This window comes from Corylus avellana, chromosome ca7 (genome assembly GCF_901000735.1).
Source record: "Corylus avellana chromosome ca7, CavTom2PMs-1.0".
Lineage (NCBI taxonomy): Eukaryota > Viridiplantae > Streptophyta > Magnoliopsida > Fagales > Betulaceae > Corylus > Corylus avellana.
In genome coordinates, this window is record NC_081547.1 from 7,114,072 (window position 1) to 7,127,658 (window position 13,587).

General features: G+C 38.4%; 1 protein-coding gene across 2 annotated transcripts; it reads left to right on the forward strand.

The window, feature by feature from the left end:
* The first annotated feature begins 1,046 nt into the window (after window positions 1–1,046).
* Window positions 1,047–13,464, forward strand: LOC132187238 (protein LATE ELONGATED HYPOCOTYL). Of its 2 annotated transcripts, XM_059601482.1 has the most exons (8): window positions 1,047–1,384; window positions 1,731–1,756; window positions 1,983–2,169; window positions 2,291–2,402; window positions 2,653–2,714; window positions 10,709–10,933; window positions 11,046–12,491; window positions 12,615–13,464. In XM_059601482.1, exons 3-8 carry the CDS (start codon window positions 2,131–2,133, stop codon window positions 13,026–13,028), a joined length of 2,298 nt encoding a protein of 765 aa, XP_059457465.1. In that variant the 5' UTR covers window positions 1,047–1,384; window positions 1,731–1,756; window positions 1,983–2,130; the 3' UTR covers window positions 13,029–13,464. The 2 variants fall into 2 exon arrangements, with proteins under 2 accessions (XP_059457465.1, XP_059457466.1); XM_059601483.1 differs by lacking the exon at window positions 1,731–1,756.
* Window positions 13,465–13,587: the final 123 nt, after the last annotated feature.

Here is a 13,587-nt window from a genome sequence, read left to right on the forward strand (position 1 = left end):
TATGTTGGCAGGAAGGCCCATTAATTTAACACAAGCTATCGATTTGGGCCATATTGTATGAGGCCCGTAATACTCAACGAAAGTGCCTTGTGTTTGTGGGCCTTACAAGTATCCCCATCATAAAAAAATAAAAAATAAAAAAATAAAAAAGAAAAAAGAAAAAAAAGAAGAAAGAAGAAGATATTGAGAAACTTGTGACTCAATGATGTCCACTAGAAAGCATGGTGGTCCTGTTTGGATTACACTTCAGAGATGCAAAGGAAAACTTTCAAGATCAGGTTTATTCTTGCGCAATTAACTAAATCCCAAGTCCCAACAACTGTTAACAGACTAGAAATAAGGGAAAATACAGTTTTTCTCCCAAAATATTACTACTTTGGGAAGAAAAGGGCTCTTCAAGTAGCCAAACTATCCACTCCAAATTAATTATTGAAAATCTAATTAATCATTCTTTTTTGTTTTATTATTATTATTATTTAAAATTCCTTATTTATTTTTATTTTTTTCATGATTTAAACGAACGGCCTAAAAAATGTATCCATTGATGATTGATATGATCTGACGGCGTTGCCTCTTTACTTTACCGCCTACAAAGAACGTCCATAACCTGAATGCCTCGTGCTGTTCCAACCTAGCACTACCAGCTTCTAGTTCTCGACCAAACGCCACGTGCCGGTTTTGGCAACAGCCACGTTGGTCAAACAAAGTGCGCTCGGCCACACCCGGTTTCCCGATTCCTTTAGTTGCCACGTGGGTAAGGGGCCCCACGCGCACAGCTGGAGGCGCTTTTACGTACTTAACCTCAGCCAAGGAGTTTGTGGACGAGAATTGAAGAGACCAACGTCAGGCCGAAATTAATTGAAAAAAAAAAAAGAAATAGACGAAAATGGGAAAAAGTGCAAGGGGAAGGGCGTGAGCTGAATCAGCCACTATACCTTTGCCACTTGTCGTCATTTCGTGAAGCTCTCCTCTCAGTGTACCCTTGGGGCGCTTCGCAGCCTCAAATAAAAGCGAAAACATTTTTTTTTTTTTTTTTGTAAATAAGAAAAATAAATCTGCGAAGAAAATAGATAGTGGCTGAGATTGCTCCGTAGCCTCTAACTGCAAGTTTCTGGTGTTTAAGGTCTCAGGGAAACTCTCACTGCCTCTTCTTCTTCTGCTTCTTCTTCTTCTTCCCTGTGGAGCTCACCTTTTCTTCGCTCTCTCTCTCTCTCCGAGAAATTTGATTGTTTCCGCTTGCCAGATCAAAGTTTGAGGCATTCCGATCCACCATTGCTGGAAACTATGGCTTCTCCAGCGATTCCCCGGTGAGTTCACTCCCTATGCGTGATCCGAGTCATGTCCTTGCCTCCAGAGTTCTTCTCCACTATGGCTTTCTCGAAAGGTACTGTTTCCAATTTCTAAGTCGATTTAACTTTTCCTCTCTCTGTTTGGTTGCCGAGAAATTACAGCAAAATAAGTGAAAAACTGAGACTGAGTTTTTCGTTTTACGCTGTTTTGGATTTGAAAAGCTCAACTCAACTGAGTTGAATAGTCATGTTTGACAGAGTTGAGAATTGAAAAATCTGACATTAGAAACTCCACTTTCTTTTTCCTTTTCTTACGGTTTCTCGGTAAGCAAATAGAGAGACAACGTTACTGAAACGGTAGCGTACGCGTATTATAGAGAAGTGGATAGGTTGATGTATACTGATCAAAGTTTGTTTCTTTTCTTTTTTACATTTCTAAAGGTTTTGGCGTCTTCGGGTTCGTTTTGGTGAGGATTCTGAATAAGGAATTTTCTTTTAGTAGTTCTTTCGGAGAAGCGTCTCTCTCCGTTCTGGTGGATTCTTAAAATTATTTAAAAGATTTTATTTAAATATTAATTTATTTTACAGTATAGTACAAAGTGAAGTAGTTCGGAATTGGAATGCTAAACTGCGCGCATACTATACAGAGGCGGATCTCTACCGATGATTGTCGATTTTGTTTTTCTTTTGCAGTAGCATCAGCATATCAATTGTTGTTATTGACGACGGCGGGTTTAGTATTTATAGTATTCGAGGTGGCAAGAAACCAATGGAGGCTTTCGTTTGTTCCGTTGCTTGTTAGAGAGGATTTGAAGCAGCTGCTAGCTGCCCCGGTCCGGTAATGGACACATACTCCTCTGGGGAAGAACTGGTTATTAAGGTGATAGTAGTAGATAACTGGATGGCGGCTGGTTTAACTTTTGTTATTTTGACTGCTTGTTGAAATTTAAGTCATGTGTTAGAAGCTAAATGTGTGAATTATGAATTTCTGTGAATGGTAGACAAGAAAACCATACACAATTACAAAGCAACGGGAGCGATGGACAGAGGAGGAGCATAATAGGTTTCTAGAAGCCTTGAAGCTTTATGGACGAGCTTGGCAGCGGATCGAAGGTTTTACTTCCCTTGTACCCTTTAACTTATTTATTTTTATCTTTTCTCATTTTTGTACATATAGTCATATGCAAATTGAATTGTGTGCATTCTATCGTGCAAACTTAGGATAATTGGGAAGATGTTTTGAGTTGAATACCTTGGGTATCTCCTATTAGGAAATGCCATAAAATTCTCTTGTTATGTATTTTTCTCTTAATTGGAGATTCGTTGCTGTTCTCCCTTTTGTGTTTTACTTGGTGATGCGCAGAACATATAGGAACAAAGACTGCTGTGCAGATCAGAAGTCATGCACAGAAATTCTTTTCAAAGGTCAATCGCTACCTTCTCGCCTTATACTTGTATAAAATGTAATTTGCCTGTTGCGGACAATATTTATACTTTTGTGTATGGTTCCACTTCTGTCTTGAAGTACTGGTGATTGTTTTATTGTCTTATTATATTCCGTTTAGCTCAATTGTTGTGGATATAATTTTTTGGTGCTCTTATTTATCTATATAGTGCATTGAGAACTATTGCAGGAGTTTTGTAAGGGGAAAGTTTTTGTTGTTGTTGTTCTTACATATGCTTGTTATGCGTAATGAGACAGACAGGGGAAGAAGAGGTAGTTCTTTTGGTGGTATTCCCCTTCTCTTTTGTCAGCACACATCCACACACACCATGTAAAGTTTAAATGTAAGCACAGAGTGGACGGTTGTGGGGTTGGGATGGGTTGCGTGGCCACCCCCAACAGAGGAGAGGGGGGTGGGTTGTGCAGCCACCACCAACAAGAGAAGGGAAGGGGTGGGGGTGTGCCCGAGCGACCATCCCCAATAGAGGACAAGACGGCCACCCCTAAGGCCTTTTTTTATTTTTTTATTTTTTTTTGGCTTTTGTTTTCTTTTTATGTTTTGAAAACACATTCTCATATTTTTACTTTTCAAAAACACTTACTTACCAAACAATTTTCTTTTATAGATCTCGTTAACAACACTTTTCAAAAGTTGTCCTCACTGAAAATACTTATCAATTTTCACCTTTTCAAAAACTTTACCAAACACACCCAAGTTTTTTTCCTTCAGTATCTCTTTTCCTTGTAGATTTCTTCAGTATCTCCCAGATGGTCACTGAATTAACAATAAGCATTTTGTTATCCTGTTATGACATAGTAGCAACCTTTCTTTTTTCTTCTTTTATCCCAAGTGGTTGGGATTTATGTGTTTTTATAAGAGGGAATAATAGAGTAAGAACGGCAGTCATGAGGATGGTACCACATCACTAGTAGGTTGCCTGTGGACCTTCACACATAGAAACGGCTTCATCCTCAGTGAAGGCTAGCCTGGTAAAATCAAGGGGTCCCTTATTTTTTCCATCGAGAAGAAAAGATCATTTGAGAGGCCAAAGAGCTATTGAGCTGGGTGCTGGTGGAAATTGGTCAGCTACCAGTGAATATTTCTTTTACTAAAGGTCGTGGTGGCTTAACTATTTGGGTGTCTTAAGTATTCAAGATCTAATTCTAAGGATCGTTGGGTAACCTGAGGAGGCCCATTGGCATCTGAGTTAGGCACCTTTGTCATTAGGACGTTATAAAGACCTATTTTGAAAAACAATATAGGGTGAGGTTTGGTGGTTCACAGTTTAATCTCTTTGGCGCTGAAACTTGATGGAGTGTAGCAAAAGATTGTTTTCTTGTCTTCACACAAAATTCTACTTTCTAGGTTATGAGATAATATGGTTTTTATCTCTTCTGGGAATTTCACCAAATTAAGTAGACCCTTTGTCTTAGGATTGTATCATTCACAGTTTAGTTCATGTGCACAACAAATATATAGTAGTTCATCACTTGCATAATATAATGGCTAAAATTCTCTTTGAATATGATATTTCTCTCTTCTCACGAAGAAGGTATGATATAATGTTTTCCCATTAACTGCTTGGCCAGACCAGCCGCCCTTTTTATTTTATTTTACAGTGTGTGTGCATGTGCAACCATGTTTGGGTACGTGTTCACTAAAGTCACAGCGCTTTGATTATAGGTTGTATTTTAAACAATTTAATCGCATATGTAAGTTGTGAGTGCTGAATGAAGAACCCCATGATTCATCGTTACCTGATTAGAAGTGGAAGGAAATAAAATAAGAACATCATAAAACTCAGTCTATTATTTAAACCATGACATATAAAACGGCATAAATGAAGGAGATATCTTGAGGAGTATTTGTCAATTTAGGAGCCCACTAATTTTAGAAAAAAAGGGGAAAATTAATGTCCTTAAATGATTTTTGAGAAAGTTGCTACTGAAACTAAAAGCAAAGGGTACCACTGAGAGAGCTTAACTGCAGTTCAATTAACTACCAGTTTTGAGATATTCATTTTAATTTTCTAGGATGTGAAGGTGGCCCACCATTACATTGAGACATCTCTTGTTTCACATGCTCCTAGTCATGGAAATTTTGAAGAATCATAAGCACTGTTACCAGTGCTGGACAAATTGGGTTATGCTTTTGTGGTATTCCGTCCTTTCTAATGTATCATGTAAATGTAAGCTTACGTGGATAGAAGCGTTTATGAATGGTATGGCATGCCAAATACAGCTTGTATCCATGCTAGTCGAAATTCGTCTCCTAAGAAGTACTGGTATGGACAAGATATATAGATGTGATGTGATAAGGGTATGGCAACCCAACAACTCTTGAAAAACCAGGGTACGATACGGTTTGGACATGTTGATTAATTAATCAATAAATGAAATAACAATTTTGTGTGTATATTATATTGACTTTCTAATTAAAAGATAAATATCAATCACCAAAAGGTTAAAAAAGTATCTAAAACTAATATTCAAGCAATAGTAGATAGAAAGAAACACACATTTAGAATAGAACACAACTATCATCCATGTTTAGTTTCACAGTAGTGGTCAAAAAATAAAATATTCATAAATATTCATTTATTAACATCAATCAATTTGCTATTTGGTGCTTCAAATTTTTAAAATAAAACATTTAAATCCCCTCTTCAAGTATTTGACCGAAAACATTTGAAAATATCATTTGGAACCCTGTTTGTTATTCAGAAGATTTTATTTTTGATCCCAACTGTATCACAATTGTATCCCCACTGTGCTAACCATTTTTATCAGGGAACTATAAGAGTTTTTATTTGATAATTGTTTTACCATCTTACGCATGTAAGGAAATAGTCATACATAAATAACTTCTGTTGGGTTTGAAAGTGAATTTGGGGAAGAGTGAGTTTGTTCTGGTATGGGAAGTCATGGAAATTACAGAATTGGTTGGTGTATTAGGGTGTAAGGGTTGGGCCTTTGCCTTTGACTTATTTGGGATTATCTTTTAAGGCGCAAAATGTGCGGAATTCTACTATTGAACAGGTTCAAAAGAGATTGACTAGTTGGAAGAAACTATATCTATCTAAGGGTAGGAGGATTAGGCTTTTGACGAACACCTTGTCTAGTTTATGTGCTTATTTCCTTTCTTTATTTACTGTGCCTGTCAATGTTGCTAATAGAATTGAGAAGTTGCATCAAAACAGAAGCGGGGAGGATTGGGGGGACTCTTATTTCGTTTGGAAGACTCAAATGTGGTGTCCTCTCCTATTAGTAATGGTGGGTTGGTTGTTGGGAAATTAAGTTTTTTTAGTCAAATTTTATTGGAGAAGCGGCTATGGTGTTATGGTGAGGAATAGAATCAGTTGCAGAGACGTATTATTGGAGTGAAGTATGGGGGATTATTAGGGTTGGTGGAGTTCTGTATAGGTTAGAGGGATCTCATAAGATGAGCTTGCAGAAGAATATTAGACGTTGGTGGGATTTTTTTTCATGTTTCATTGAGTTCTATAGTAGGTAATGGTAGGCGGGTTCAATTCTGGTACAATGCAGCAGGAAATGCTATTCTGACAGTAGTGGATCAGGGTATGCACTAGCACTACCACGAATAACTCTTATCAAAGGTATGTCATGTCGCATGGGGAGAGGGATTTGAAAGATTTGTTTCCGGATTTATTTCTTTCATCTCTTGGAAGGATGCTTTTGTTGCCTCTTATATTGAAAGATTGGAAGAAGGAGGTGCTCATCATTGGAATCCTACTATATGTGCATGCTATTCAGGACTGGGCATTGGAGACTTGGAGTCAGTTGCTTGTTGTACATTAATTTTCCTTTGGGTGATGGAGAGGATAAAATTGTGTTGGAGGTCTTCTTAGCAAAAAAGTAATATTTGCTTCGTCTTACTATCAATAAAAGTTTATAAATGATGCTTATTTTAATAGAATAAATATATTTATTAAAATATTTGAACCAAGAGAGATGGGTTCAAATGTTTATTTTTTTAATAAAAAAGAATTAAATTTGAAAAAAAAAATGCAAATTAAATTTTTAAAAATGTGAATTCAAATTTAAAGGTAACGTACAAAGCTAAATTGATAAATGTTTTAACTTTTAGAAAAATTTCCTCTATTTTGAGATTGTAACGGAAAATTTGAGATTCGTTCTTTTTATGCAGCTTTGGTAGGGAATTCTATTAGTGAGTTCCCATGAAGGAGCATATGGTGTACGGAAGTCTCATAATTTATTTGTGTGGACATTACCCTTGGGTAAAATCTTGACAATAGAATATTATTAGGTGGGGATTAATTGTGTATAGATTGGTGTTGTATGTGGAAAGATTCAGGTAATATAGTCTAGATGTTCTCTCTCTTCGGGGGATTCTGTGAATAATGCCGAAGAGGTTTGTTGAATTGCTTGCTTCTTGGAAATGGAAGTTTGGCCATCATAGAAGTGGAATATGGAGTGTTATCCAACATGCTCATATGTAGTGCATTGGGAGAGAATGAAATATCTAGATGATCGATGATGTATAACATTTTCTCATATCCCTTTGGTCTTATTTTAAAATGCAGTATGACTGGATGTTGGCTCTAGGCAGCATCTTGTGTTATTGGTTGTCTTTCTTTCTAACTTGAAGAGTGTAAAGATGGTTTAACTACTATATGGGATGTCGTTATTGAGAAGATAGAACGTCGTTTGGCTGGATGAAAGAGGATGTATTGGTCAAAAGAGGGGGGGTTACCTTGATTAAAAGTACATTATCTAATATGCCTACTTACTTCACGTCTCTTTTTCCCCTCCTAGTTGGTGTTGTCAACCACATAGAGAAGTTGTAGTGGGACATTTTGTGGGGCAGGCAGTGTCGGTGAAGAGTTAAAATTCCATTTGGTTAATTGGTCTAAGGTTTGATCTCCGATATCTGAAGGAGGATTGAGGGTCCCTAATTTACTTTGTTCAGCCGAGTTCTTTTGGGGAAGTGGTTTTGACATTATGCTCATGAGAAAGAGGCCTTGTGGACAGTGGTAGTAGATTTTGAATATGGAAGCGCGTGGGCTGGGTGGTGTTCTAATGAGGTTCACAAGTCGTATGGAGTGGGGCTATGAAAGAATACCATGAGGAGTTGGGGGCAGTTCTCTAGCCATACTAGATTTGAGGCCGGTGATGGCTCGTGAATTCGATTCTAACATGATGTGTGGGGTGGGGATCAAGACCTTAGGGCAGCTTTTCTAACTTGTTCAGTTTGATTCGTTGCAAGGATGCCTATGTGGCAGACCATTTGGCGCTTTCTAGCGACTCTCATCAATGTAATATTAACCTTCTCAAAGCGGCTCATTATTAGGAGGCGGATCTCTTTACCTTGTTCTTTAATTTGTTATACTCCCTCAGATTGAGATAGGATGGCAAAGACAAGCTTTGTTAGGTACCTTCCAAACAAGGGTTGTTCGATGTTAGATCATACTGCAATGTCCTTACTCCCCATGATAACACTTTTTTTCATTGGAGAAGTATATGGCAGAATAAGGTTCCTTTGAGTGGTGTTCTTTGCTTAGTCAGCTGCCTTGGGGAAGATTCTAACTATGGATAATCTTAGAAAGCAGCATATCATTGTGGTTGATTGATGATGAATGTGTAAGAAAAGTGGAGAGATAGTGAACCACCTTTTACTCCATTGTGAGATGGCTAGTGCCCTTTGGAATACATTTTCAGCCTTGTAAGGTTGACTTGGGTTATGCCTAGTCAAGGAGTAGACCTTTTTGCCTGCTTGCAATTTGGTAGGCTTCGAAACGCCGCTATGTGGAAGATGGTTCCGTTGTGCCTTATGTGGTGTCTTTGGAGGGAAATAAATGGTTGCTGTTTTGAAGATCGTGACACTAAAGAATTTTTTCTTGAGGATTCTTTTTTATCTTTGGACAGCTGTCTTGACTTAAATATTTTTACTTTTGTGTTTTTCTTGAACTTTTTTCCTCTTTTAGCTGGGTGTTTATTTTATATACTTCTTGTGTACTTGGGTTGCGCCTTTTGCGCTATTTAATAAATTGTGTTTACTTCTAAAGAAAAAACAACTATTTTACCACTTCAAATTTAAGATGCTTTAACAACCAATCTAAAATAAATTCTCTGCTGTGTAAAGAGGTTCCTCACTAACTGATCTTGTATTTTCAACATTGTTGTTTTAAATAATTTCTTATCTACATCGTTCTGAATTAGGGCCAGCACTGGGTAATGACCTTTTTATAAATTATACTTCTCATTAGGCCTCTGTGTGTGTGTGTTTCGTTCTATGTGCACCTGGTCTTGTGTGCATGCTCTGGTGCATTCGCATATAATAAAAGTGCGCCTTGTTTCCTGATAAAATTGCAAATTAAATAGGGCAGGGAGCATGCTTATGAAATGCATATATCATTCTTTTTTCAATTTAAACGGATCCCCTTCTTTTAACCCATTATTTTGTCCCATCCTTAGTGAGCAAAGAAGTTGAACCTTGAATGCTCCTTGTACTCTCTCTCTCTCTCTCTCTCTCTCTCTCTCTCTCGCGCACCCTCTTTGGTAGTGATGCAATATTGGAGTCCTTTTGTTATTCCAGCAGGGCTGGAGCATTTGGAGTGCAACCAAAGGGGCCTACCACTTATTGTAACTGGAAGCCACCAACAGGCCGGAGCAACTGATTCTATGCCCTTTTGACCTTTACTCTTAAGTTTGGGGAGGCTGCTGTTTGTTTTGAAATCAGATAACAGAAAAAAAATTATATGTGTCATGAGGAGACCATGTATTCAGATAATCTAGGATATTATTGTCAATCTGGATACTTCAAATTAACTCAAAAGGGAAGTTACATACCCCACCTGAGCACAACTGCACAAGTGAAAAGATGAATATGTATGTCACTTGTCACTAGATGTGCTATCGAAGGAAATAGGGAAGTATGATGCCAGTAAAAGAAATAGGAAAGTATGATGCCAGTAAACTTAACGAAGTGATTTCAGTTCAGAGTTTTTTTTTTTTTTTTTTTGTGGATTGGCACTTAGAGGTCAACCCAAATGAATCCATGGTGCATTCTCTGAAACTTCTGTTTCATCTAGAGAACAGGTCAAAAAATTATAATTCAAAGCAAATCCAGAAGCATAGGCAAATGAAACCCTATCTTACAATTCTTGGAAGAAAGGATGCGGTAGGTAATATGTCTTATTGAATTAAGTGGAGATTTATCATACCTGCTTTAGGATCATCAAGGCTATGTGTCTCAACTTTAAATTCCTATCTCATCCATTAGTAATGTTTACTTGTTATGGTTAGTCCATTCAATTTGATAGGATTGAGAATAGAGTAATTCGAATGAAGTACTTGTCACCTTAGTTTCTGCTGACAACAGATGTAACCAATCTGATAACATAACTTACACGAGCAATATATAATATAAAATAAGTTATATGTGTATGCGTGTATATATATATATATATAGGTTCAGATGAGCAATGTATAATGTGGGTAAATGTGTGCAAATATTGGGGGTGTCAATGGATCTCCCCTGTTCTCATATTAGATTTCTACCATTGGTTCAATTCGTCAAGTGGCTCTTACAACTTCAGGCCAAAAGCTTCTAGCTTTATTGGGAGTCTCTAAAGTCTAATTGCCGTAGTTGACTATATATGGAACCACTATCCTTTACCATGCTCCCTTCCCCTTAATTTCAACACTTCTCGACCATGCCATGACGTGAATATCTTATTTCATTCCATTCTTGATTTAAAAATGTCTCTTCGACATTGTTCTTCGTGCATTCATGCTAGGTACTTCTTCCCGAGCTTTGTTGTTGTTTTGGTGCTTACATTTTCAATGTATATTTTATAAGACACAGTAATCGAGCTATTCTAAAGCATTTGGGTTCTGACACTAAGTTATCTTTGAGGTTGCACTGCTGCTTTTAATGTGTTGGAGGGGAATACAAATCAGGAGGTTTTGCTAACAAATTCTCCACTTTCAGTTAGAGAAGGAGGCTCTCGTTAAAGGTGTTCCTGTAGGACAAGCTCTTGACATAGACATTCCGCCTCCTCGCCCTAAAAGGAAACCAAACAATCCTTATCCTCGAAAGACAAGCATTGGTGCTCCTACATCTCAGGTGGGTGCAAAGGATGGAAGACTTTTCACATCTGTTTCTTCTTCGCATTTTAAAGAAGGACTGGACTTGGAGAAAGAACCACTTCCTGAGGTTGATATTTCAATTTTGTTCTCTTAAATTCAGCCACCATTCTTGTTTCATCACTATTTTATTTTTTGGCCAAGAACATCACTTGTGCTTTTTTGTTTTGTTTTTTTGTTAGAAACCTAGTGGAGATGAGAAAGCAACAAACGCGAAAGATAATCAGGATGAAAATTGCTCAGAAGTCTTTACCCTTTTTGAAGAAGCTAATCATTCCTCTGTTTCCTCTGTAAACAAAAGTTCCATGCCCACTCCAGTTGCACTCAGAAATTCATGCATGTTAAGGGAGTTTATCCCTTCAGTGAAAGGGGCAATAACTTCGGATGAGATAAATGAATCTTATGTCACTGTTGAAGTTAAAGGAAATCAGAATTCAGAGAAAGCTGATACCAAACAGGCAGTTCAGGATACTGGCACAAGTAAAGGCTCAAAGTCGGAATATTCTAATGTTCCACATGAGAAATCGTATCAAGGTGAGAAAAAAGATGGTTTAAATTGTGCATCGCAAATGGATGAGATGCAAGCCACTCAGAATTACCCAAGGCATGTCCCTGTGCACGTTCTGGATGGAAGCCAAGGAACATGTACTCAAACTCCTTCCTCAGATATGTCATTCCAGGACTCCATATTTCACCCAATGGGAGAGGTTCATGGACATCCTAACCTGTTCTCAAATCCAGCTGCATCTGCTACTACTGTACATCAAAATAACGTTCCCAGATCTTCTGCTCATCAATCATTTCCGGCTTTCCATACTCCCTTTACCCCAATTTGCCATAACCAGAATGACTACCAATCATTCCTCCACATTTCCTCCACATTTTCAAGTCTTATCGTCTCTACTTTGATGCAAAATCCTGCTGCCCATGCTGCAGCAAGCTTTGCAGCTACATTTTGGCCTCCTGCAAATGTGGATTCTTCTGCAGATTCTCCTGCAGGCACCCAAGGAAGTTTTCCATTGAGGCAAATTGGCTCTACTCCAAGTATGCCAGCTATTGCTGCTGCTACTGTAGCTGCTGCAACTGCATGGTGGGCAGCCCATGGACTGCTTCCGTTATGTGCTCCTCTTCATACTGCGTATGCCTGCGCTCCTGCATCCACAGCTGATCCACCAATAGATGGTCAACCCCCAAAAGCCAAAACAGAGGGAGAAGAGAATGCTCGTCAAAATCCTCCCTTACAACAACAGGACCCAGATTTTTCAGAAACTGTGCAAGCTCAACATTCAGCCTCAAAATCACCGACTCGGTTATCATCAGACTCTGAGGAGAGTGGAGGTGCAAAGCTAAACACTGGGTTAAAAGCTACTGATAATGAGAATGCTGTAGCAGCTACTGAACTCCATGATTCAAACAAAACAAAAGGCAGAAAACAGGTAGACCGTTCCTCATGTGGTTCCAACACAACTTCGAGCAGTGACGTAGAGACGGATGCATTAGGGAAGCACGAGAAAGGGAAGGAAGAGTCAAATGAACCTGATGCAAACCATCCAGCTTCTGAGACTAATAATCGCCGCTTGAGAATTGCCAGCTACATGAATGATTCCTGGAAGGCAGTCTCTGAAGAGGTAATAATAGGACAGTGAATCCTTTATTATATTACCCAAAGAAAATACATCTTTTTCTTAGTCTTTTTTACTGTATGGCTTCTGCATTGAATCCTACTCTTGTTGCATAATTTTATTTCTTAGGGGCGAATGGCCTTTCAAGCACTCTTCTCTAGAGAGAGATTGCCACAAAGTTTTTCACCTCCACATGATGTGAAGAACGAGGGACATCAGACGGACAACATCAGAGAAGACGAGCAAAATGTAGATGAGAAAAATGGAAATTCATCACTGTTATTAGACCTCAACAACCAATTAGGCGGGGGGACTTGTTCTAGCCAACAAGGAAACTCAAACCTTGGATACAGCAACAATGGGGAGGAGGGGCTGCTGACAGTAGGGCTTGGACATTTAAAGCTTAAGGCTCGCCGAACGGGGTTTAAGCCATACAAAAGGTGTTCAGTAGAGGCCAAGGAAAATGGGGTGGCAAATACCAGCAGTCAAGGTGACGAGAAAGGTCCCAAGAGAATACGCTTGGAAGGAGAGGCCTCTACTTGATCTCCCACATTGCACACAATCAAAGGAAACCTTTGTTGTTGCATGTGATTTCTGATTTTCATGTATCTATGTTCTATTCTGTTCCATTCGATGTCCAGCTCACGAAACTTGTCGTGTAGGTGTGTGTAGTATATTATGTCTCCAGTTGCTCATATACTCTTGAACCATGACACTCAACTTGAAGACTTCCGTAAATAGACTTAGATAAGAATCGTTTAATACGTACAGGCCTTTATCTGGTCACCTTAGTCTAAAGGTTTGTCTGCAGCATCTACTAAAATTTTTTGGTCATCACATAGGGATAGTGTGAGTGTCCCAGGAGGAGTACAAGTGAGCTAAAAAGCCTGTTGATTCTAGAGAACAATTAAATGTGACATGCTTTTAGCTCATTACTACTGCACCACAATTTCTCTGATATATATGCACTTGATATCAACCATGCCTAGTTTCTTCATCTTGCAATTAACTCTGATGCATTTAAATGCACAATTGTTTTAACTTTTAAGCAATACCTGTTTTGTGTAAGATGAATAAAAAGGTAATGACAAGCAACTAGAAC